At 45.3% G+C, this 25,840-nt stretch overlaps 1 protein-coding gene across 1 annotated transcript in view; it reads right to left on the bottom strand.

Annotated features, from left to right (window-relative positions):
- LOC130070639 (NACHT, LRR and PYD domains-containing protein 12-like) overlaps window positions 1-25,840 on the bottom strand; it is a 61,461-nt gene that overhangs the window by 9,572 nt on the left and 26,049 nt on the right. The window contains exon 5 of the mRNA XM_056235113.1: window positions 7,879-7,925. Within this exon, the coding sequence (XP_056091088.1) occupies window positions 7,879-7,925 (47 nt within the window). The remainder of the gene's footprint in view (window positions 1-7,878; window positions 7,926-25,840) is intronic.

The raw sequence follows: 25,840 nt of genomic DNA, 5'->3' as shown, positions 1-25,840 counted from the left end.
GGCACAGGACAGATCAGCTTGGCAGGTCGCCAGTACCATGCCCGCTTGCCTGCACACAAATGCTGTTCCCACGGCGACCCAGATAAATCACATAAACGGTGTATTTTCTGGTATTCCGGCCACAGCCGATGGTGTTATGAGTGTATTGAAAATGCCCACAACCCAGGGCTCATTTCTACACACAAACACAGCCCGCAAAAATGCAGGGCTCGCACAAACAAAATCGCCTCATGTCGATTGTGCACTAAACGTAGTGAATGTGCCTACATCTCAGTGCCCACAAACACTACACACCACATGTCCCACGGGTTCTGTGAAAACGAAACCAACACGCATTCAGTCAGCTCAGGCCGACGGTGTTTTTCAGTGCAGTAAATGTGCCCGCTGTCCTGCGCCCACATTCACTCACAGACATGTTAAGCCCCATGGGGCTCGCCCCGCTCTCTCTCCCTCAGCAAACTGCTATAAGGGTTTTGAGCGCGGCCAGGCTGCCCGCCGCGATCGGCGCGCCCCCCGCCTCACACACTGTAAACACAGTGTCTGCGTTACAGCACGCCGGAGCTCTCTTGCCGTCACTATGTCTCGGCCAGAGCCCAGATCTCATTCTACCCCTAGCTATTCACGCGAAAGTGTGGGCACAGCTTCCTGGGGTATCAGAATGGGTGCTGAACACTATAAAAAGAGGCTATTCGCTACAGTTCGCTCGACGTCCCCGCCGTTATACGGCGCGCGTCGAGACGACGGTGGAAAACGAAGTATCTCATCTACTTCGAGCCGAGATAGCGAAACTACTGAGCAAAGGTGCTATAGAACCTTTATCTCAAGCTCAGAGCAAAGGGGGCCTACACAGCAGATATTTTCTGGTACCGAAAAAAGATGGAGGTCTCAGACCCATTTTAGATCTGCGACAGCTGAACAGAGCGCTTGTGAAGCGCCAGTTCAGAATGCTTACGACCAGGAAAATCCTCGCGCAAGTGCGCCACGGGGACTGGTTTATGTCAATAGATCTGAAAGACGCCTATTTCCAAATACAAATAGCGTCCCATCACAGGCGATTCTTGAGATTCGCTTTCGAGGGCCAGGCATATCAATACACAGTCCTGCCGTTCGGCCTGTCCCTAGCACCTCGTACATTCACGAAGTGCATGGACGCGGCGCTCGCACCCCTGAGACTTCAGGGCATGCGAGTCCTGAACTACTTGGACGATTGGCTGATTCTAGCTCGATCACGATCGGAGCTCATAGAACACAGGGCCGCATTACTCGAGCACCTCGAGGAGCTGGGCCTCACAGTCAATTGGGCGAAGAGCTCACTGTCTCCCAGTCAGAAAATTTCCTTTCTGGGAACAGTGTTAGACTCGCTATCCATGACGGCACGCCTGTCACCAGAGCGCGGACTAAATATTCAGCGCGTCGCGAAATCCTTAGATAGTTCCGCTCAAAAGGTTTCAGAAAATGCTGGGGCTGATGGCCTCAGCGGCCTCTGTACTCCAGTGGGGCTTGCTTCGCATGCGCCCACTGCAGATGTGGCTGAAAGCGCGGGTTCCACCCAGGGCATGGACAGCGGGTCTGTTTCGCCTCAGGGTCAACCTACAGTGTGTTTCAGCTCTGGAACCTTGGAAAATAACCGACTGGTATCAGTCAGGTGTGAGTCTGGGGACCGCTTCGAGTGTGAAGGTGGTGTCTACGGACGCCTCCACCTCGGGGTGGGGAGCGCTGCTCGAGGGAAGACCGCTTCCTGGCCTGTGGTCAGAACGGGAAAAGCTCCTTCACATAAACTGCTTGGAGATGATAGCAGTCGACAAAGCGCTACGGCGTTTTTGTCCCCAGGTAACAGGCCACCACGTCTTGGTCCGGTCGGACAACATGTCAGTGGTGGCATACATAAATCGCCAGGGCGGCGTCAGGTCACGAAACCTTCACAGGCTGACGGAACGCCTCCTGGTCTGGGCTCAGCACAACCTGCTCTCACTGAGAGCAGCGCACGTGCCTGGTCACCTGAATGTGGGACCAGACAGACTGTCCAGGAACAATGTTCCAGCAGGGGAATGGTCGCTGCACCCGCAGACGGTCCAGCTGCTGTGGAAAACGTTCGGCAGAGCACATGTGGACCTATTCGCGTCCCACGAAAACGCTCATTGCCCGGAGTTTTTCTCGAAAAGCAAGGACGCGCTGGCTCATGTTTGGCCCCGCTGCCCCCTATATGCTTTTCCTCCTGTCTCGCTCCTGCCTCAGGTGTTGTAACGAATCAGGGAGAACGGATGCCCAGTGCTGCTCGTAGCTCCGCTCTGGACAAACCAGACGTGGTTCCCTGCCCTGATGCAGCTGACCAGCACTGCCCCATGGCCTGTACCATTGAGGAGAGACCTCCTCTCTCAGGCGGAGGGCTCGATTTGGCACCCTCGCCCGGAGTTGTGGTCCCTGCACACATGGGCCATCAACGGGTACCCGCTAGCCTCCCAGAAGGAGTGTTAAACACGATCGCGCAGGCTAGAGCTCCGTCTACCAGGCGGCTCTACTCCTCGAAATGGTCTATTTTCTCTGCATGGTGTCAAGCCCAGAGCTTTTCACCTGTGGAATGCGGGGTTTCGGAAGTGCTTTCCTTCCTTCAAGAGCTACTGGATAAGGGCAGGACCCCATCCACGCTCAAAGTATATGTGGCGGCCATAGCAACGTTTGCAAAACCGGTGTCTGGCCAGTCGCTGGGGAAAAATGACTTAGTCGTGCGTTTCCTTAGGGGAGCTCGGAGGCTGAACCCTCCCAGGCCCCCTTCAGTCCCGACGTGGGACCTTTCCACGGTCCTGGAGGTCATGAAAGGCGCCCCGTTCGAGCCAATCCAGCCGGTGGACATGAAACACCTGTCGTTCAAAACAGTGTTTCTCATGGCTCTCGCTTCAGTGAAGCGCTTAGGGGACTTGCAGGCGCTTTCAGTAAGCGCGTCGTGTATGGAGTTTGGGCCTAGTGACTCGAAGGTCATTCTCGAACCTAAGCACGGGTATGTGCCGAAATCCCTCAATACACCGTTTAGGGCCCAGGTAATTTCCCTGTCCGCCCTTCCGGTTCTCAGTGAGGAGGAGGACGCGAGTCTCCTTTGCCCCGTCAGGGCATTGAGAGCTTATGTGTCGCGCTCGTCTGTTTTCAGACAGACGGAGCAGCTTTTCGTTTTGTTTGGCGGGCGTTCCAAGGGACTTGCCGCCTCAAAACAGAGCCTATCCAGATGGATAGTGGATGCCATTGCGCTCGCTTACACTGCAAAGGGCCTACAGTGCCCCTTGGGTGTCAGAGCGCACTCCACGAGAGGCGTGGCCTCTTCGTGGGCATGGTCGAGCGGGGTTTCCCTGCAAGATATCTGTACAGCCGCGGGCTGGGCCTCGCCATCTACATTTATAAAATACTATAACCTGGAGGTACCCGCCTTACAAGCTAAGCTTTTGGCGGTCTAAAATTCAGTGCTATCTGCCCCGCTGTGCGGCCCAGATGCTGAGTTTACTGCAGCCCCATGAGTGTTGACACACGTATGGCCACCCAGATCAGGCTGAAAGCTTTCACCCTGGCTGCGCGTTTTATTGTCATATGATAGCCCCGCTGGGTGCTTTTTTATAGGGAATGACGCTTCCAGCCTCTCTTCCTCCACTCTATGTGAGTTTATGGTGATTATGCACTACATGAGCCCTGGGCTTCGGCCCTTGGGACTTTGGTGTTGGATCCCTGTACGCACGGCGTGTTGCATTGTGTTCCCCTAGCGTAAGCTATTACGCAGTACGAGAGATACTCTTGTAAGAGAACATACTCGGTTACTAACGTAACCTCGGTTCTCTCTAGAGAGGGAACGAGTACTGCGTATCTTGCCGTGCTTGGAATACGCTCTGGTTCGCTTCAGCGATGAAAACCAGCTTGTACCAGCCTAACGAGCATATTTATAGGGTGAGACCACGCCCTTTCTGGCGGGACGTGACGATATGGGCATGAATTGCCCCCATTGGTCATTACGTCACGCAGAGTCTCTCTCGATAGGCTGCTGCATTTGCTGCAAGAGCAGCCAATAGGCGCGCGAGCTGTTTCGCCTATGTCTGCTTGCTGCTGCAAAGCGTTTTACATTAATAAAAAATTAAGGATAATTTTTGGCTTCAATATCTCGTGGAAAAGAGTTTTTCCCCTAGCGTAAGCTATTACGCAGTACTCGTTCCCTCTCTAGAGAGAACCGAGGTTACGTTAGTAACCGAGTACGTTTCTGGTCATTTAGGTGTGACTAAAACATTCAACCGCGTTCTTCGTCACTTTCTCTGGCCGGGGCAGAAGCGTGATGTGCGGCAGTATTGTAAGACGTGCCATGTCTGCCAGGTTACTGGTAAACCAAATCAGATAATTCCACCTGCCGTGGGTGAGCCTTTTGAGAAAATAATTATTGACTGTGTTGGTCCTCTTCCACGGTCGAAAAGTGGATATCAGTATCTATTAACAATCATGTGTACTGCTACTCGCTTCCCTGAGGCGGTGCCTCTGAGGAAAATCACTGCTAGAATTGTGTCCAGGGCTCTATTAAAATTCTTTGCTTTTGTGGGGCTACCGAAAATCGTTCAAACGGACCAAGGAACAAATTTTTCTTCGCGTGTCTTCTCCAAAGTCCTAAAGTCGCTCCAAATTAAGCACAGCATTTCTAGCGCGTACCATCCGGAGAGTCAAGGGGCTCTCGAGCGCTACCATCAAACGCTTAAATCGATGCTGCGTACATATTGTTTGGAGATGGGTACGAGCTGGGAAGATGCGATTCCTTGGATGCTTATGGCCTCTAGGGAGGTCGTGCAAGAGTCATTTGGTTTCAGCCCTGCAGAACTAGTGTTTGCTCATGATGTTCGCACGCCTTTAAGCGTCATTAAAGATCAGTGGATGAGCAAGCCTACCTCTCGCAGCGCAGTACAATTTATCAGCGACGTTCGCTCCTGTCTACACAGAGCGCGTGAACTCGCTCGAGAGAATTTAGAAAAAACCCAATCTAGCATGAAAACGTGGTATGATCGCAAAGCCAGAGCCCGTTCATTTGAACCTGGAGACCAGGTGTTGGTTCTCTTACCCGTGCCCGGTTCTGCGTTTCAGGCACGATTCAATGGACCATATACTGTCGGAAAAAAAATATCGGATCTGAACTATGTAATTGTAACCCCAGACAGGCGAAGACAGTCTCGCGTCTGTCATGTAAATATGCTTAAACCATATTTTACACGTCAAGAGGTTAAAACTAGCTTGTGTGACCTTAACGTACCCGGTCCTGTCAAAGTCCCCGTATTGCCGTCTTCACTGGTAGACGATGATGACGAGGTGACTCCTCCGTCGCGATGCGTGATTTAAGGTCGACTTAAAAACTCAGCTATGCTGTCCGTTATTGTAAATCATTTGCCACATTTAACACCCTCTCAAGCAGCTGATGTATCGTGTGTGATAGATGATTTTCCTGAATTATTTGGAGATGTTCCGACTGTGACCACCGTTCTAGAGAATAATATTGCTGAACCTAGCTCTAGTTCGTGGAGTTCCCCGTGCCTTTTAGTTGGAAAACCTGACGGCACTTACAGGTTTTGCACGGACTACAGGCGTGTTAATGCCATCACTGTGCCAGACTGCTATCCATTACCGCGGATGGATGACTGTGTGAACCGTGTTGGCTCGGCTACATTTGTCACTAAAATCGACCTCCTAAAAGGTTACTGGCAGGTGCCCCTTTCACTAAGAGCAAAACAGATATCAGCTTTTGTGACCCCCGATGCGTTTATGGATTACAAAGTTATGGCTTTCGGAATGCGGAATGCACCTGCCACATTCCAGCGTTTAGTAAATATTGTTTTAGCTGGAATGGAAAATTGCGAGGCGTATTTGGACGACATAGTCCTATATAGTACACACTGGTCCGAACACATGACACAACTTCGAGAGCTTTTCCGTAGACTATCCAATGCGAAACTCACAATTAATCTAGCAAAATGTGAATTCGGAAAAGCCACTGTCACTTACTTGGGGCGTATAGTTGGTAGAGGACATGTTTTGCCAGTAATGGCTAAAGTAGCCGCTATTCAGGAATTCCCTGTGCCCTGTGACCGGCGTGCGCTACGCCGATTTTTAGGAATGGTAGGCTACTATCGCAGTTTTTGTAAGAACTTTTCGACTGTGGTTTGTCCCCTCACTAACCTATTGAGCCCCAAAACTAAGTTTGAATGGACGGAGTCCTGTAACCAAGCATTCGAAAACGTCAAGTCTCTCTTACTGACTACTCCCGTGCTCGCTGCGCCAGATTTCAATAGACCGTTTCAGCTTGCTGTGGACGCTAGCAACGTAGGAGCCGGTGCCGTACTGTTGCAGTCGGGTGCAGACCATGTAAACCATCCCGTGAGTTTCTTCTCTAGGAAGTTTAATTCTGCCCAGCGAAGGTACTCCACTTTCGAACAGGAGACCTTGGCCCTAGTATTAGCTATTCAACACTTCGAAGTGTAGTGTACTTCGAAGTTCTACCGTACATCCAGTTAAGGTCTATACTGACCATGATCCACTCAAGTTCCTCAGTCGCATGTACAATTCTAATCGTAGGTTAATGCGCTGGAGTCTGTTGCTTCAACAGTTTAACCTCCAAATTGTACATATCCGAGGAGTAGACAATATTGTCGCAGATGCGTTGTCTAGGGTGAATGCTTAATAGTGATAATTTAGAAAAAAATATATATTCGTATATATACTCGTTATTTACTCAGAGATTTACTTTAATTTATTGAACTTGCTAATCTAAAATAAGTTAACCTAAAATAAATAAAACATAAAAAGAATGTTTTTTTTTTTGTTTTTTTTTACACATAGTTGTGTATTGCCTATGAGTTGACCTTATACACCAAAGGCCTGTGTAATTCTATTTTTTCTTTTCTCCATAGGCCTATACATATACCTGGAAGCTGAACATAGAAGGCTCGAGTAAAAATAAATATTTCCCATGTTTAGAGTATGGCGACAAGTCACCATTTCGGGGTGGGGGTGTTACGTTCCCCAGCTCCGCTGTGTGTTTCTACATGTGTGTTTGAGTTTCCCTTGCTCTTAATTACAGATGAGCCACACCTGAGCGCAGCCGTATACTTGAGCTACAAAAGCTGTCCGGAACCACACCTGAGGGCGCACACAGAGCCTGAGAACGGAGTCGATGCACTGCTGTGCTGTCTGTCGTTAGAGCTTTTGCAGTCCACCCCGGGAATCAAAAGCGTTCCGCCTTTGTAACTCTGTCTTTAATTGTGAACCTACCCGGTATTTGATAACCGACCTACTAAATAAACATACCCCTACTTTTGACACGAGCTGGCCTGTGTGCGTCTCTCCTTTATGTTAAGGGTGGTGTCCGTCCGCCCATAACAGTGTGTGTGTGAACTGATGATGATCTGATGGAGAGAAAACACATCAGTGAGTGTGTGTGTGTGTGTGTGTGAACTGATGATGATCTGATGGAGAGAAAACACATCAGTGTGTGTGTGTGTGTGTGTGTGTGTGAACTGATGATGATCTGATGGAGAGAAAACACATCAGTGAGTGAGTGTGTGTGTGTGTGTGTGTGTGAACTGATGATGATCTGATGGAGAGAAAACATCAGTGTGTGTGTGTGTGTGTGTGTGTGTGTGTGTGTGTGTGTGTGTGTGTGTGTGTGTAAACTGATGATGATCTGATGGAGAGAAAACACAACAGTGTGTGTGTGTGTGTGTGTGTGGGAACTGATGATGATCGGATGGAGAGAAAACACATCAGTATGTGTGTGTGTGTGTGTGTGTGTGTGTGAACTGATGATAATCTGATGGAGAGAAAACACATCAGTGAGTGTGTGTGTGCGTGTGCGTGCGTGTGTGTGTGTAGACGTACATTTCCGTAGTCCTGCTTTAATCCTGATCTCTCCTCCATGATCCACACTACAAAACACACAGTGACAGTTAATCTCACACACTCTCAGACACACACACACACACACACACCCCTGATTTTAATTTGGCACTGAAACTGTCATTTGGACCTTGAACCGTTTGGGTCCCCTTGAAGTCCATTATATATTAATGTTTTCATCAAAAACATTAATTTCTTTTCGACTGAACCATTAAAATTAGAAATCATTTAATATTTAAATATTGAATAAAAAAAAAACATCTCTTAGCTTTATTTATGCAATTGTAAACGAAGTGTAAATATATCATGCCACTTCAGAACTAATACTCGTATTAGATTTCGAAATCTTGTCGAGTTCCTGGAAACTGAGGCTGAGATTTTACTTCATCCTGTCTTTGGAGATATCAAAGATCCTTCTCCTGTTAAAGGCACAGTTCTAAAACCCAGAACCATCAGCTTGATGACAGCTAAAAGGGGCAGCAGCTTTGTTACTACGGTGACACGACCTGATGAGCAGACATGCAAAGAAGCATCTAAAGCGCAGCTGCAAACTACTACTCATGCTGCTATTCTGACCTCATGTTGTTACTGCCAAGGTAAACATGCATTAAATGACTGCATAAAATTGAAATCAGTGTCCCAAGATAAAAAGGTTGAATATCTCAAAAGGAATGGTCACTGTTTCGGATGCTTGAAAAAGGGTCACATGAGCAAAGATTGCAATAAGAAAATGGTTTGCCAGATATGTCAACGAAAACATCCTACACTGCTCCACATCGACAATTCAAAGAAACAGATTTTGCCTAAAATGAATTTCTCAGAACCGAAAGAAGAAACGCCGGTCAATAGTGCACTAGTGTCAGCTGATCATGCAACAGGGGCCAGTAAGGAATGCGCACTAGCAATCGTGCCAGTCCAAGTTAAAGTTGCTAAAGGCAATAAAACCATAAAAACCTACGCCTTTCTTGATCCAGGCAGTTCGGCGACGTTCTGCACTGAGAACCTTATGAATCTGCTGAATGCCAAAGGACGCAGAACTGAAATTCTTCTGCGTACGATGGGGCAGGAAAGACCTGTTAAGAGCTATGAGCTCACAGGTCTAGAAGTAAGCAGTATAGATGGAGATTTATATATAGACCTTCCAAAAGTACAACCCGAATTCCGGAAAAGTTGGGACGTTTTTTAAATTTGAATAAAATGAAAACTATAAGACTTTCAAATCACATGAGCCAATATTTTATTCACAATAGAACATAGATAACATAACAAATGTTTAAACGAAGAAATTTTACACTTTTATCCACTAAATGAGCTCATTTCAAATTTGATGCCTGCTACAGGTCTCAAAATAGTTTGAGGTTGAAAAAGCAAGAAATTTAGAAAGGATTCAGGTGGGAGAACATCTAGCAACTAATTAAGTTAATTTATATCAGGTCTGTAACATGATTAGCTATAAAAGGGATGTCTTAGAGAGGTAGAGTCTCTCAGAAGTAAAGATGGGCAGAGGCTCTCCAATCTGTGAAAGAGTGCGTAAAAAGATTGTGGAACACTTTAAAAACAATGTTCCTCAACGTCAAATTGCAAAGGCTTTGCAAATCCCATCATCTACAGTGCATAACGTCATCAAAAGATTCAGAGAAACTGGAGAAATCTCTGTGTGTAAGGGACAAGGACAAAGACCTTTATTGGATGCCCGTGGTCTTCGGGCCCTCAGACGACACTGCATCACTCATCGGCATGATTGTGTGAATGACATTACTAAATGGGCCCAGGAATACTTCCAGAAACCACTGTCGGTAAACACAATCCGCCGTGCCATCTGCAGATGCCAACTAAAGCTCTATCATGCAAAAAGGAAGCCATATGTGAACATGGTCCAGAAGCGCCGTCGTGTCCTGTGGGCCAAGGCTCATTTAAAATGGACTATTTCAAAGTGGAAAAGTATATTCTATGGTCCGACGAGTCCAAATTTGACATTCTTGTTGGAAATCACGGACGCCGTGTCCTCCGGGCAAAAGAAGAGGGAGACCTTCCATCGTTTTATCAGCGTTCAGTTCAAAAGCCAGCATCTCTGATGGTATGGGGGTGCATAAGTGCATTCGGTATGGGCAGCTTGCATGTTTTGGAAGGCACTATGAATGCTGAAAGCTATATAATGGTTTTAGAGCAACATATGCTCCCCTCCAGACGACGTCTATTTCAGGGAAGGCCTTGTGTATTTCAGCAGGACAATGCAAAACCACATACTGCAGCTATTACAACTGCATGGCTACAACGTAGAAGAGTCCGGGTGCTGAATTGGCCTGATCTTTCACCTATAGAGAACATTAAGCGCATCATTAAACGAAAAATGCGTCAAAGACGACCACGAACACTTCAGCAGCTGGAAACCTATATAAGGCAAGAATGGGACCAAATTCCAACACCAAAACTCCAGACACTCATAAACTCGATGTCCAGACGTCTTCAAACTGTTTTGAAAAGAAGAGGAGATGTTACACCATGGTAAACGTGCCCCCGTCCCAACTATTTTGAGACCTGTAGCAGGCATCAAATTTGAAATGAGCTCATTTATTGGATAAAAGTGTAAAATTTCTCAGTTTAAACATTTGTTATGTTATCTATGTTCTATTGTGAATAAAATATGGGCTCATGTGATTTGAAAGTCTTATAGTTTTCATTTTATTCAAATTTAAAAAACGTCCCAACTTTTCCGGAATTCGGGTTGTATATACCCAACCAAAGATTCCTGTGTCGAAAGAAAACCTACTCACTCACCATGATCTTGAAAAATGGCCAGTCAAACTGAAGAGAATCAACGCTAACATTGAGATTTTGATTGGAATTAACGTTCTAAAGGCAATGGAACCGTGGAAAATAGTGAACAGTCAAGGAAATGGGCCATATGCGATCAAGACTGTGCTAGGATGGGTAGTCAACGGACCACTTCATTCCTTTTCTTCAAAGGATGAAACTGGATTAGGGTCAGTGATGGCCAATCGCATCTCTATGGAGAATCTTAAGGATCTGATTATCAGGCAATATCATCATGACTTTCCTGAAAAGGATTACGAGGAAAGTAGAGAAATGTCAGCCGAAGACAAAAGGTTCATGAACATAGTAACGACTTCAGTAGAACTTAAAAATGGGCATTACCACCTACCCCTGCCTTTTCGTGATAAAGATGTAACTTTGCCTAACAACTATGATCTGACAGCACAGCGTACACTAAACCTTGCTAAAAGATTCAAGAAGGATTCTGTTTATGCAAATGAGTACAGTGTGTTCATGGAGGACGTGCTAAGAAAAGGATATGCAGAAAAGGTGCCACAAGAACAACTCCAAAGGAATGATGGTTAGGTATGGTACATACCACATCATGGGGTGTACCACAAGAAGAAGGGAAAACTTCAAGTTGTTTTTGATTGTTCATCTTCATTCAAGGGCCATTCTCTTAATTCCAAACTTCTTCAAGGTCCTGATCTGATCAACCCTCTACTGGGTGTCTTGCTTAGATTCAGAAATGAAAAAATTTCAATAATGGCTGACATTGAAGCAATGTACTATCAGGTACGAGTTCAAAATCATCATCATGACTTTCTTCGATTCCTGTGGTGGCCAAAAGGGGATGTTGACCAGCCACTAGAAGTCTACAGGATGAATGTTCATCTTTTTGGTGCGGTGTCATCTCCAAGCATTGCAAATTTTGCTTTAAAGCAAACAGGAATCGATAATTCGGTACAGCTCACAAGTAATTGACACAATTAATCATAGTTTTTACGTTGATGATTGTCTCAAGTCTGTGGCTTCTGAGAAAGAAGCTATCAAGCTCATTGAAGACCTCAGGGAAGCCTAGGAGGATTTACTTTACGTAAATGGGTGAGCAATAGCTCTGAAGTCCTTGAGACCATTCCAGAAAGTTACAGAGCCCCTCTTGTGAAACAGCTGGACTTGGACCGAGAAAAATCCCCTCTTGAAAGGGCACTCGGAATCCAGTGGAATATACAAAAGGACGTCTTTACCTTCCGGGTAACCATTAAGAACAGAACTCCCACTAGACGAACAATCCTTTCTATAGTTAATTCCATATACGACCCACTAGGTTTCATTTCCCCTTTTGTTCTCAAGGCCAAGCAAATTCTGCAAAGACTCTGCCATGAGAAATATGAAATAATCCCAGATGGAATTATGAGGCCATGGCAAAGATGGCTCACAGAGTTAGACCAGCTGAGCAGATTTGAAGTGGACATGTGCATGAAGCCCGAGAACTTTGGTGTTGTAAAAACTGCTTTTGTGACGCAAGCGAGCTAGGATATGGGACAGTAAGTTACCTCAAACTTACAAATAGTGTCAAAAATGTTCATGTCACATTTGTACTGGGAAAAGCCAGAGTAGACCCACTCAAACGGATAACGATTCCGAGACTTGAGCTTGCAGCCGCAACCCTTGCTGTGAAGGTGGACAGAATGTTGCAAAAGGAACTTCATATGGAACTGGAAGATTCCACCTTCTGGACCGACAGTACGGTGGTACTGAAGTACATCCATAATCAGACAAAACGATTTCATACTTATGTCGCAAATAGAATTGCAGTGATACATAACCTCTCGCAAGTACATCAGTGGAGGTATGTATGTTCTGGAGACAACCCGGCAGATGACAGCTCAAGTGGCTTACAGATAGAATCCCTCCTGACTTCCACAAGATGGCTGAACGGTCCTCACTTCCTGTCAAAGGAGAAATCTGAATGGCCTGAAGTGCCAGAAGATCTCAGATATATCCCATCAAACGATATGGAAGTAAAAAGAGAACTCTCTAGTAACTACTTGAACCTCCAGAACAACGCGGTTACAAGAATAATTGAGTATTATTCTTCATGGAGGAAACTATTGAGAGCTATTGCATGGTGGCTAAGGCTCAAAGGACTCTTGATGCTTCAGAAAGACAAAGTTCTTACAATAGATTCACAATGCAAAATGAATCAAAAAGGATTAACTCCTGAGGATTTGGACGAAGCTGAGAAGTCTGTCATTCGCTATGAACAACAGCGCTACTTCGACTCAGAGATAACACTCTTGAGAGAAAACAAACTCATCAAATCAAATAGCTCCATATACAAACTGGATCCAATCATTGATGAGGGCATTTTGAGGATTGGAGGAAGACTAAGTAAAGCAGCCATGCCGGTGAGTCTAAAGAACCCAATTATTCTACCCAAAGACTCGCATATATCCAAACTGATCCTGCGTGACAAACACCAAAAAGTCGGACACTCAGGAAGAAATCACATGCTTTCGAGACTGGGTCAGAGGTTCTGGATACCATCGGCAAATTCATCTGCAAGAAAGATAATAAAGTCTTGTGTCTTTTTCAGACGAATGCAAGCTAAAGTTGGAGAACAAAAAATGACTGACCTACCCGATGAACGTGTCGCTCCTGATCTTCCACCTTTCTCACACGTGGGTATTGACTACTTTGGACCAATTGAAGTCAAACGAGGTCGTTCTCATGTAAAAAGATGGGGAGTGATATTTACCTGCCTGGTGAGCCGAGCAATACACCTCGAAGTGGCAAGCACGTTAGACACGAACTCTTGCATCAATGCTATACGACGGTTTTTATGTCGGAGGGGACCAGTCCTGACCATCAGGACCGATCGTGGCACCAATTTTGTGTGTGCCCAGAAGGAATTAGAGGCCACCTTGAACCAGATGGACCATCACAAAATTCAAGAGACTTTGCTGAGCAATCATGTCAAGTGGACCTTTAATCCACCATTTGCAGCCCACTTCGGAGGAGTGTGGGAGAGATTAATCAAACTAGTTAAGAAAATACTGCTTTCTGTCCTGAAACAACAGATACTGGACGATGATCTGTTACAAACAGCTTTGTGTGAAGTTGAGTGTATTCTCAATGACAGGTCTATCACAACTGTATCAGGTGACCCAAATGATCTTGAACCCCTAACACCAAATCACCTTCTGCAGTTGAAATCCAAACCCCCCTTGCCACCTGGACTCTTCAATAGGGATGACTTGTACGCTAGAAAGCGGTGGAAACAGGTGCAATACCTTGCAGACCTTTTCTGGCAACGATGGACAACTGAATATCTTTCATTGATGCAGCAACGACAAAAGTGGAACAATCCCAAGAGAAACTTCCAGGTAGATGACATAGTAGTCATAGTAGACCACACAGCACCAAGGAACTCGTGGCCCTTAGGTCGTGTGATGAAGACCCTGCCGGGGCCCAAAGGTCTTGTCCCCAGTGTCTTGGTGAGGACTAAAACCACTGTTCTACAAAGACCCATCACCAAACTTTGTTTGCTTCTGGAAGCTGACAAGTCAGCCTGAGCGATTCTGACAAAACAATGTCAGATTTCTACAGTCTTATGTGCACGCTTTCATTTATCCTGACAAACCTACATATATCATTACGTGCTCACACACCAGTACATATCTTTGTCACAATGAGGAGTCGTAGATCCAAATGCAAGTAAAACAGTTTATTGTGGACACAGCACAGGAGATACTCAAAACACCACGTTTAGCAGGCGGGAGACCTGGAAGACAACACTCCGACTGGAAGACGTCAGACGAGGATGTACACACTCGACAGGAGATACTCAAAACACCACGTTTAACAGGCGGGCGACCTGGAAGGAGTCCGACGGGGAATTCTCCAGTGAAGGTAAACCTATAGTCAGGTGAATAGACTCAGGCGATCTCCCAAACGGCTGGATGCGTAGGAAACACAGACAAAACTCCGCACGGAGACTAGGGCACAGGAACTGTGTGAGAGACACAAACAAGAGTGACGAACCGACACTAAGCACTAGGGGTGTGACGAGATCTCGTGCCACGAGATCTCGCGAGACTAAAACATGACGAGATTTCTCGTCGAGTGAAAAGCTGTCTCGCGATATGGCCATGACTGAGCGTGAGGGTGAGATTACCATTGAATATTCCACCGCTACACTCACATTCGCCTAAACTATCGTTTTGCTGTTTTTATAAAAAAATAAAAACCATTATAAAATAATGTAAAAGTCTGCTCTGCTCATCCAGCACGAGTTGCCATTGCAATCAGTGCAGCACGAATCACAGTTCACTGATCGCGTGAGGATGGTGGAGGATTCGTTGCGCAACATAGTAGACTAACGTCTGATAAATGTATTATTGCAGAATGCACGCTCAGCAGTACGCGCGATCATGAAAGTAAAACAGAAGCTCCCTGATGTGCATTGCGCACAAATTAGGCCGCGAACATACAATAGTCCGTCTCCTAATACCCATCTGTTTATTTGCGGCTATGGTCTCAGTTTGCACTTCGAATATATTGAGAGAGTACTGTAATGTCTTAAGGACAACAGACAAGGGAGGCTCTGTTTCTGAATCTATAATCGGAATGCAAGAACAACTGTAGAGACAAACACACCAGCCTCGTTTCTCTCTACCCGGCCTTTTCCGAACTCACCGCATTAACCCTATAACCGCCGGTGCAAAATAAAACAGCAATTTGAAAACAATTATAAAGAGTCTGTGTGCTAACTTTGATTATGGTTGCACTTGCACTTATTGTTTGCGCTTAATAAGACTTCAAGGAGGTAGGAGGTCACACACAGCCTCAATCAGAAGTTCTGAAAGCTCTTAAATGTACAGTAAGGGCTGAAGAGACTAATGTCAAATCATACAGAGAGAAGACAGTCAATAAAAACCTTTTACAGTGCTTGTATATTGTTTTCTTTCAATGCATTTGATAATTCATACTCATAATGCATGTCATTTCAGGTCTACTTTATAAGATTATTAGTTAAACATTGCAAAATGCACCTGCATACTATTTTTCCCAGTCATGAATTTTGTCATTGAGGATTTCTGAAAAATTGTGCAAAAATCTCGTCTCGTCTCGTTCTCGTGAACCCAATCTCGTGTCTCGTCTCGTGAGATAAGCGTCTTGTCACACCCCTACTAAGCACAGAAAACTCCAGCGATATAAAGGCAGCTAACAAGCCTAATAATAAGCTGCAACTGAAGGCTGATAAGAACCAGCTGGTGCTAACAACAAACAGGTAGAACACACTCACAAACCCAAGCCTACAAAACACACCAACAGAGACACAGAACAAACACCTGCATTGATGCACCGTGACAGTACTCCCTCCCCTAGGAGTGCCTCCTGGCACTCCCAGGAGAGCTTACCTGACGATTGTAATCATCGATAAGAGAGTGATCCAGTATGTCCCTAGCAGGAACCCAACTCCTCTCCTCCGGACCGTAACCCTCCCAGTCCACCAGGTACTGGAATCCGCGTCCCCTCCGTCTCGAGTCCAGAATACGATTAACCGAATAAGTAGGCTCCCCGTCTACGAGACACGGCGGTGGGGAAACCGAGGTGGGCGGATTAAGGTCAGAATGAAAAACAGGTTTCAATTTGGAGACATGAAAGGCGGAGTGAATTCTCCTGTACGCAGGAAGAAGTTTGAGACGGACTGTCACCGGACTAATGATCTTGGTGACAGTGAACGGGCCAATAAATTTAGGAGCTAGCTTATTAGACACGGAACGGAGCGGAATATTCTTGGTAGAAAGCCACACCTTTTGACCCACGACGTATACGGGAGGCCTTGACCGGTGGCGATCGGCCTTAGCCTTGGTGCGCGCCCCCACCTGGAGCAGAGTCTCACGGGCTCTGGTCCAAGTGCGGTGGCACCTCTGGACGAAGGCGTGAGCCGAGGGGACCGCGACTTCGGATTCCAGACTGGGAAAAATAGGTGGCTGGTACCCTACGCTACACTCAAACGGAGATAGGCCCGTGAATGACACTGGTAACGAGTTATGTGCGTACTCAACCCATGAGAGCTTCTGACTCCAGGAGGAAGGATTCTGAGAAACCAAACATCGCAACACTCTCTCTAAATCTTGGTTGGCACGCTCAGTCTGCCCGTTGCTTTGAGGATGAAACCCAGAAGAAAGACTGACACTCGCCCCCAACAAACGACAAAATTCTCTCCAAAATTTGGAAATAAATTGGGGACCCCTGTCAGAGACCACGTCAGTCGGGAGGCCATGTAACCGAAAGACGTGGTCTACAACAGCGACCGCTGTCTCCTTGGCAGACGGTAATTTGGGCAAGGGAATGAAATGAGGCGCCTTCGAGAACCGGTCCACTACAGTCAAAACGACCGTATTGCCCTGGGAGGGCGGGAGGGCAGTGACAAAATCTAGCGCGATGTGGGACCAGGGTCTCGAAGGGACAGACAGCGGTTGGAGTAACCCATCTGGTGGACGATTGGAAGTCTTACCACACGCACAGACTGAACAAGCCAAAACAAAACTCCGAACATCACGAGCCATGGAAGGCCACCAGAATCGTTGCTTGACCAAAAAACTGGTGCGATTGACTCCTGGATGACATGCCACATTGGAACAGTGACCCCTCCGAATAACGTCGGACCGTAATCCCTCCGATACAAATAAACGACTCGGTGGACACCCGGGCGGAGGCGTTACCCCTTCTAAGGCCACGCGGACCTTTGACTCGATCTCCCAAACGAGTGTGGAGACAATGAGTCTCTCGGAAAAAATGCACTCGGGAGTGGACGGGCGAACGGAACGGTCAAAAATGCGAGACAAAGCATCGGGTTCGATGTTCTTGGAACCCGGACGATACGATCATGTAAACTCAAAACGACCGAAAAAAAGTGCCCACCGAGCCTGCCTGGAGTTGAGTCTTTTAGCAGATCTAATATATTCAAGGTTTTTATGATCGGTCCAGACAATATCGGTCCAGACAATACCCCCGAACCCTCTAACCAACTCTCTGTTACCAATGTCATAATTGCACTCTGCCGGAGATAAACGATGAGAGAAAAACGCGCAAGGGTGCATCTTGTCATCCGCGGACGAGCGCTGGGAAAGAACCGCTCCTACCCCCACCTCTGACGCGTCGACCTCCACCACAAACTGACGTGATGTATCAGGGGCAACAAGAATGGGGGCTGAAACAAAGCAGCTCTTGAGGTTGGTAAATGCAGCTTCAGCTACACCCGACCACCTGAACGCCGTCTTGGTGGAGGTCAAGGCAGTCAGCGGAGCGGCTAGTTGGCTGAAATTGCGAATAAAATGCCTGTAAAAATTGGCAAACCCCAGAAACCTCTGTAGGGCCTTACGGGAATCTGGAGTTGGCCAATCCACCACAGCCTTAACCTTGTCGGGATCCATGTGCACCCCCTCGGATGAGACGATATAACCCAGAAACGGGGCTGACTGTGCGTGAAACGAACACTTCTCCGCCTTGACAAAAAGCCCATTCTCTAAAAGCCTCTGGAGCACTCGTCTGATGTGCTGAACGTGTTCCTGGAGAGAAGAAGAAAATATCAATATGTCATCCAGGTAAACATATATGAACTGATCTACCATGTCTCTCAGCACGTCATTCACGAGTGCCTGGAAAACCGCTGGGGAGTTGGACAGCCCAAAAGGCATGACCAAATATTCAAAGTGCCCCCTGGGGGTGTTAAAAGCAGTTTTCCATTCATCCCCCTTCCTTATGCGGACCAAATGATAAGCGTTTCGTAAGTCCAATTTCGTGAAAATGGATGCTCCCTGCAACCTCTCAAAGGCTGAAGACATCAACGGCAAAGGATACGTATTCTTTACCGTGATGTTGTTCAGCCCTCGGTAGTCAATACAAGGTCGCAGAGAACCATCCTTCTTTCCCACAAAAAATAACCCTGCCCCCGCTGGAGAAGAGGAAGGACGAATGAACCCAGAGGCTAGAGAATCAGAAATATATTTCTCCATGGCCTCCCTCTCTGGGACAGAAAGTGAGTATAACTTGCCTTTAGGCGTAAATCTATGGCACAGTCATAGGGACGATGCGGAGGAAGAGAAGCAGCCCGAGACTTACTGAACACTTCTTCCTTCAGGGAAAGATACTCACGTGGCACGTTGGATAAATCCGCGTGTTCCTCCTGAAACACAGAACAAGACACCGAAGAACACGCAGACAATAAACAAGAAGCATGACAGGTTTCATTCCAGGCTAATATAGAGTTCCTGCCCCAGTTAATGTGTGGGTTATGGAGTACCAGCCAGGGATGACCTAACACCACAGGGGAGGAAGGAGTGTCAATCAACAGAAAATCAATATTTTCAACATGATTACCGGAGGTAATGAGTCTTATAGTGACGGTAGCATGAGTTACTGAGGGCAAACACTGACCATTTAAAGCAACCACGGATATGGGCAGAGGAAGTGTAACAATAGGTATGTTTAGTCTGTGAGCTAGATCAATGTCAAGAAAATTTCCCTCCGCCCCTGAGTCAATGAAAACCTCACAGTCAAAACTCAAAGTCTGAAAGTGTAAACTCACAGGGAGATGAGTGGCAGAAAAAGAGGATTCAGTCCCTGCAACCCCACCCGTCAGTAACCTCTTACCTACTAACGGGTGCTGGCTTTTACCGGACACTGCAGCGCGATGTGACCAGCTGTACCACAATAAAAACATAATCCCCTCTCCTTTCTCCTCTGTTTCTCCCGAGAAGATAAGCGAGATCTGCCAAGCTGCATAGGTTCGGGTTCCGGAGGAAATGCTGTGGTCTCGACCGGAGAGAAAGTGTGATCGGAAGAATAATTCACGTGGCTACGTTGTGACCGACGATCTCGTCGACGTAGTCGAGTATCAACTTGAACTGCTAGATCAATCAATTTATCCACCCCGGTGGGTAATTCCAAAGCATAAATCTCGTCCTTAATGTACTCAGAAAGTCCGTGTAAAAACATGTCCCATTGGGCCTCGGCATTCCAGCCACACTCAGTAGCCAACGTACGAAATTCAATAGAATAGTCCGTTACCGTACGTTCCCCTTGCCTCAGTTCAGCGAGAAGACGCGCCGCGTCTCGGCCAGAAGCAGCGCGATCAAAAACTTTTCTGAGTTCGCTAGAAAAAGCTTGAAATGATGCACAACACGGAAGTCTCTGTTCCCAAACAGTCGTTCCCCAGCTGCCCGCTCTACCCGCAAGCAAAGTGATCACAAAGGCCACCTTAGATTCCTCCGTAGGAAATGCGGATGGTTGGAGCGAGATGTAAAGTGAACACTTCGCCAAAAAAGAACGACACAGCTGGGACTCACCGGAGTAGCATGCGGGAGACGGAAGGCGAGGTTCAGTGGAGCGGATGATCTGGGCTGGAGCCGGCGGATTCACCGCGGCCTGTGGTTGAGAAACAGCAGCCTCGCTTCGTAGTTGTTGGACCTGTTTCGTCAGTTCTGAGACCTGGGTAACTAGCGCCTGAACGGCACGACCAGTAGCCGTCGCCTGTTCCTCCTGTTGCTGAAGACGAGTGTCACTCTTGAATAATATGTCCTGCAATTCTGCCACACTTGCTGGATCCATAATGTGGTCGGTTCGTTCTGTCACAATGAGGAGTCGTAGATCCAAATGCAAGTAAAACAGTTTATTGTGGACACAGCACAGGAGATAGGCCTGTCACGATAACAAATTTTGCTGGACGATAAATTGTCCAAGAAATTATTGCGATAAACGATAATATTGTCATTCCGAGACCATTTACATCTAAAATAATGATAATGGCATAATAATGCAGGTACACCTTTTCAAAGATCAATAAACTTTTATTTCTAAAGACTATTTAACACTGAAAATGGAAAACATTTTAAATATCCACAATAAATGAACAAAAACAATAAATAAAATGGATGTAAACAAAACCCAACCCTAAATTATTTGTTATTAAAGCAAAGTGCGCTCCCTTAATAATTCCTAAAAAGCTGACAGTTCATCGCGTTCTCACACATCTCTGTTATTATCAATAAAGCTGACTGCACAATGAATCTTTCATAATATGCACACTTTGTTTGTTATAATTAGAGGATTTGCCAGCATACAGAATTCAGCACTGAACAAAAAGTCAGTTTTGAGCAGTGAGGGGAGTCTATCTTAAATGCTTCTGATTGGCCATTGCGTTCAAGAAATCAACACATGTGTCTGTCATTGGCTACATCGCTCAACGCTGCAGACATGTTATGAATAGAAACTCTGGCCTGTAAATAGTTTCTATTTTGTTTTATTTGTTCTTGTTGCTTTTCTGCAACAGATAAAAATCTATTAGTTTTTATATGTTTTATTCATAGATATTTCTAGTTTGCGGGAGTTCCGCGAATCGTTTTATTCTCCCGCAAACACAGAGTGAGTGCATTACCGCCCGCGCTCGCACTTGGCCATCAAGTCTAGTGCCGCGCCGCACTATTGCGTTGGGAGTGCACGTCTCTAGATCAAGGACCCGGCCCGAGGATAGTGTCGGGCCGGGTCGGGTCAAGTTCGAGCTCGGGCAGAGAATCTAAGCTCTAGTTCAAGCTAAGGAACCGAGAGTTGTCATCCAGTCTCTTTGGTAGAGAGAGAGAGACACGAGGAAAACAAACAAGCATGGAAATGAAATGGAAATCATCGCGTCCGGAAAAATTATCGAGCTCATTTTTTTTATCGTGCGATTAATTGATTTATCAATCTCCTAACAGGAGATACTCAAAACACCACATTTAGCAGGCGGGAGACCTGGAAGACAACACTCCGACTGGAAGACGTCAGACGAGGATGTACACACTCGACAGGAGATACTCAAAACACCACGTTTAACAGGCGGGCGACCTGGAAGGAGTCCGACGGGGAAATCTCCAGTGAAGGTAAACCTATAGTCAGGTGAATAGACTCAGGCGATCTCCCAAACGGCTGGATGCGTAGGAAACACAGACAAAACTCCGCACGGAGACTAGGGCACAGGAACTGTGTGAGAGACACAAACAAGAGTGACGAACCGACACTAAGCACAGAAAACTCCAGCGATATAAAGGCAGCTAACAAGCCTAATGATAAGCTGCAGCTGAAGGCTGATAAGAACCAGCTGGTGCTAACAACAAACAGGTAGAACACACCCACAAACCCACGCCTACAAAACACACCAACAGAGACACAGAACGAACACCCGGATTGATGCACCGTGACAATCTTTACATACATGGACTTTTCAAATTCGCACCACATATACACTCAAAATCTGCACATACATGGACTTCTCATCTTTCGCACCACATTTACACCCATTGGACTTTTTGTATCCTTCCCTATGGAGTGTGCTTTAAACACATCTATGGTATGAACTTTGGGGGTGATTCATGAGAATTGTTAAAAAAGATAGATGAAGTAAGATATCACAATGTATTAACATTGATGAATGAAATGCAATATGATTAATGTGATAAATGCTATGTAAATTGACATTTGTTTTTCTATACTGTACATATGGCAATACTGTATCTAGTCATATGAGTTCTGACTCCATTAGATATCTTATTTGGTAATTGTTCTGCTTTGGCATTAACAATTAGGGGCCAGGATGTTGGAGCCATATTCAGAATGTGTCCTACCATTATTATCATTGAGTAAAGATTAATTTGATTTATTTATTTTGTAATACATAATATTATGCTTTAAATGTACAAGGGAATTCTGTTTAATTTTTAATACTTGTACTAACCGGGTTAAGTACATTTATTGACTCCTCCCCTTTTGACGCGTCACTACGATGCGTGAGTGCAGGTGTTGATAATGAGGTAGGATTGTTTGGCACAGACAGGTTAGAGTTTGGAGAGCAACAGTTTCTTCAATCGCATGAAATGCATGTTACTGATAGTGTTTTCTTGGATGTCAATTTTTGTTTTTTGTTTGGAAAGTAAACCAGAGATTGCGATCAATAAATACGTTTTTTTGTTATGACCGCTTCTCCGTGCGTGCTTAATGGACATGTAGATATGAAGATACTCCTCATCTAACCTCGAGAGGCTAAAAGAATTAAGACATTAGGTATTAGCCTCTACAGGTTATATATTGTTATTTCGCTGGGAATTAGAAAACTTCCGTCTACAGTCTGCCGTGTACAGTCATTTTTTATTATCGGTGTGCGCCACAATCGACCGAATGATTACGTGGTCAAAATTCCTGTTTTTTTTACACTATTGTAACTAGAGTTTTAAAACAATTACACTGCACTTGGATGAATAAATGTATTCGCTTTATTTAATAATATTACCAGTTCCATATTATCCATATTATCTTTATTAAAAAATAAGACAATGAATGGTTTTATTTTTTTAATTAGACTGCATTCTTGTCAATTTCTAAATGTTTACTTTTTGATTTATGATTTATAACAGACTGATGGGGAAATTTTTTAAAAAAAAAATAAAAATTGGTTTTATTATTATTGAACAATTTCTTGCTTTTTGTTAGTTTTTATTAGTTGTAATTTTTATATAAACATTTAACTTTTAAAATAAAGGTTTTACAACAACATCACCATCTTCTGTTATGTGGGCCTCCATGTTCATCTATTGTACAGTATATGATATTGGTGGAGGATGGTGGGGGCCCACATCAATATTTTTTCAGGGGGCCCCGAATCCTCTAGCTACGGCCCTGACCCTAGCAACCATTTAGCAAGACCTACACTCACCGGCCACTTTATTAGGTACACCTGTGCAACTGCTCGTTAACACTTAATTTCTAAGCAGCCAATCACATGGCGGCAACTCAGTGCATTTAGGCATGTAGACATGGTCAAGACAATCTCCTGCAGTTCAAACCGAGCATCAGTATGGGGAAGAAAGGTGATTTGAGTGACTTTGAACGTGGCATGATTGTTGGTGCCAGAAGGGCTGGTCTGAGTATTTCAGAAACTGCTAATCTACTTGGATTTTCACGCACAACCATCTCTAGGGTTTACAGAGAATGGTCCGAAAAAGAAAAAACATCCAGTGAGCGGCAGTTCTGTGGGCGGAAATGCCTTGTTGATGCCAGAGGTCAGAGGAGAATGGCCAGACTGGTTCGAGCTGATAGAAGGACAACAGTGACTGAAATAACCACTCGTTACAACCGAGGTATGCAGCAAAGCATTTGTGAAGCCACAACACGCACAACCTTGAGGTGGATGGGCTACAACAGCAGAAGACTCCACCGGGTACCACTCATCTCCACTACAAATAGGAAAAAGAGGCTACAATTTGCAAGAGCTCACCAAAATTGAACAGTTGAAGACTGGAAAAATGTTGCCTGGTCTGATGAGTCTCGATTTCTGTTGAGACATTCAGATGTTAGAGTCAGAATTTGGCGTAAACAGAATGAGAACATGGAACCATCATGCCTTGTTACCACTGTGCAGGCTGGTGGTGGTGGTGTAATGGTGTGGGGGATGTTTTCCTGGCACACTTTAGGCCTCTTAGTGCCAATTGGGCATCGTTTAAATGCCACGGCCTACCTGAACATTGTTTCTGACCATGTCCATCCCTTTATGGCCACCATGTACCCATCCTCTGATGGCTACTTCCACCATGTCACAAAGCTCTAATCATTTCAAATTGGTTTCTTGAACATGACAATGAGTTCACTGTACTAAAATGGCCTCCACAGTCACCAGATCTCAACCCAATAGAGCATCTTTGGGATGTGGTGGAACGGGAGATTCGCATCATGGATGTGCAGCCGACAAATCTGCGGCAACTGTGTGATGCCATCATGTCAATATGGACCAAACTCCCTGAGGAATGCTTCCAGCACCTTGTTGAATCTATGCCACGAAGAATTGAGGCAGTTCTGAAGGCAAAAGGGGGTCCAACCCGTTACTAGCATGGGGTACCTAATAAAGTGGCCGGTGAGTGTATATCTCTGCATCAGAACATCGTATAGAGATGGGGGTTGGCTCTTTTGACTCATGCAGGAAAACAGCACTTCCAATATGCTACACATGCTAGCAGTGAATAGCTACATGCTAATAGCGATTAGTTACGTGTTAAATCATAACTAGAACATGCTAAGAACTCTATAAAAACAACATGAATAAGCCATGTTTCAGCTCCACAACATCGTACAGACATGGTTGTTGGCTCGTATGCAATTATGTACCACACTCTAGCAACCGAGCGGCGAGTTTTGCCACTGCAAGCACCACTTCACATTTTATTCTGGAAATGTACATTCTAGTTGAATGAACGAAATGACTCGAAAAAAGATTCGTTCATTTTGATGAACGAGTTCGAACAGGAGAGTCACGAACGTGCATCACAGAATAGAGCAAGGCGAGCATTTGTGCTTTTAAGACGTAAACTTTTGTATTTATTTTTGAAATGACCGATCGTTTCGCTAGATAAAACCCTTATGCATCGTCTGGTGTCGTTTAAAGCCCTTTGAAGCGGCACTGAAACTGTCTTTTGGACCTTGAACCGTTTGGGTCCCATTGAAGTCCATTATATGGAGAAAAATCCTGGAATGTTTTCATCAAAAACATTAATTTCTTTTCAACTGAAGAAAGAAAGACATGGACATCTTGGATTTTTCATACATCAATGGAAGGCTTATTTCTTCAGTGTTCAGCTGATGTATAAATCTAAATTTCAAAAAATTGACCCATGCGACTGGTTTTATGGACCAGGGTCACATTTAGGTTTCACTGAGCTACAAAGAAAGATCTGGCTGGCTGGTCTAACATCTGCCAAAAAGATAATTGCGCAAAGATGGCTCCCTCACAATATTCAGTTTCATGATATAGTAATGTTAAAACGTTCAATGGCTAGAATAAATAAAGCTAGAGCCTCCAGCCTTGAGGTATGGAAAGCTGCTGCTGCAGTGAACTGACAGGAAAGCTTCTAGATGGAAGAATTTAATTTGAGGTACAATTTGAACATGTAAACCTCTGATTATCTGTGTGTTTCTCATATTGCTCATATCAGCTGTATCTGTGTTTTGTATTTATGCATCTATTTTTTATATATTTATTTTAGGTAATTTGTTTTGATTGCAATTTTACTACAAGGATCAGTAGATTGGACTGCTGGGGGGTTCAGAGGGTCAATCTTTGTTCTGTGTATTGTGA

This window comes from Rhinichthys klamathensis, unplaced genomic scaffold, assembly GCF_029890125.1.
Source record: "Rhinichthys klamathensis goyatoka isolate OS25496 unplaced genomic scaffold, OSU_Roscu_1.1 h1tg000018l_1, whole genome shotgun sequence".
Taxonomy (NCBI): Eukaryota; Metazoa; Chordata; class Actinopteri; order Cypriniformes; family Leuciscidae; genus Rhinichthys; species Rhinichthys klamathensis.
The sequence above is the reverse complement of the archived record's forward strand: the minus strand, read 5'-3'. Positions and strand labels throughout refer to the sequence as shown.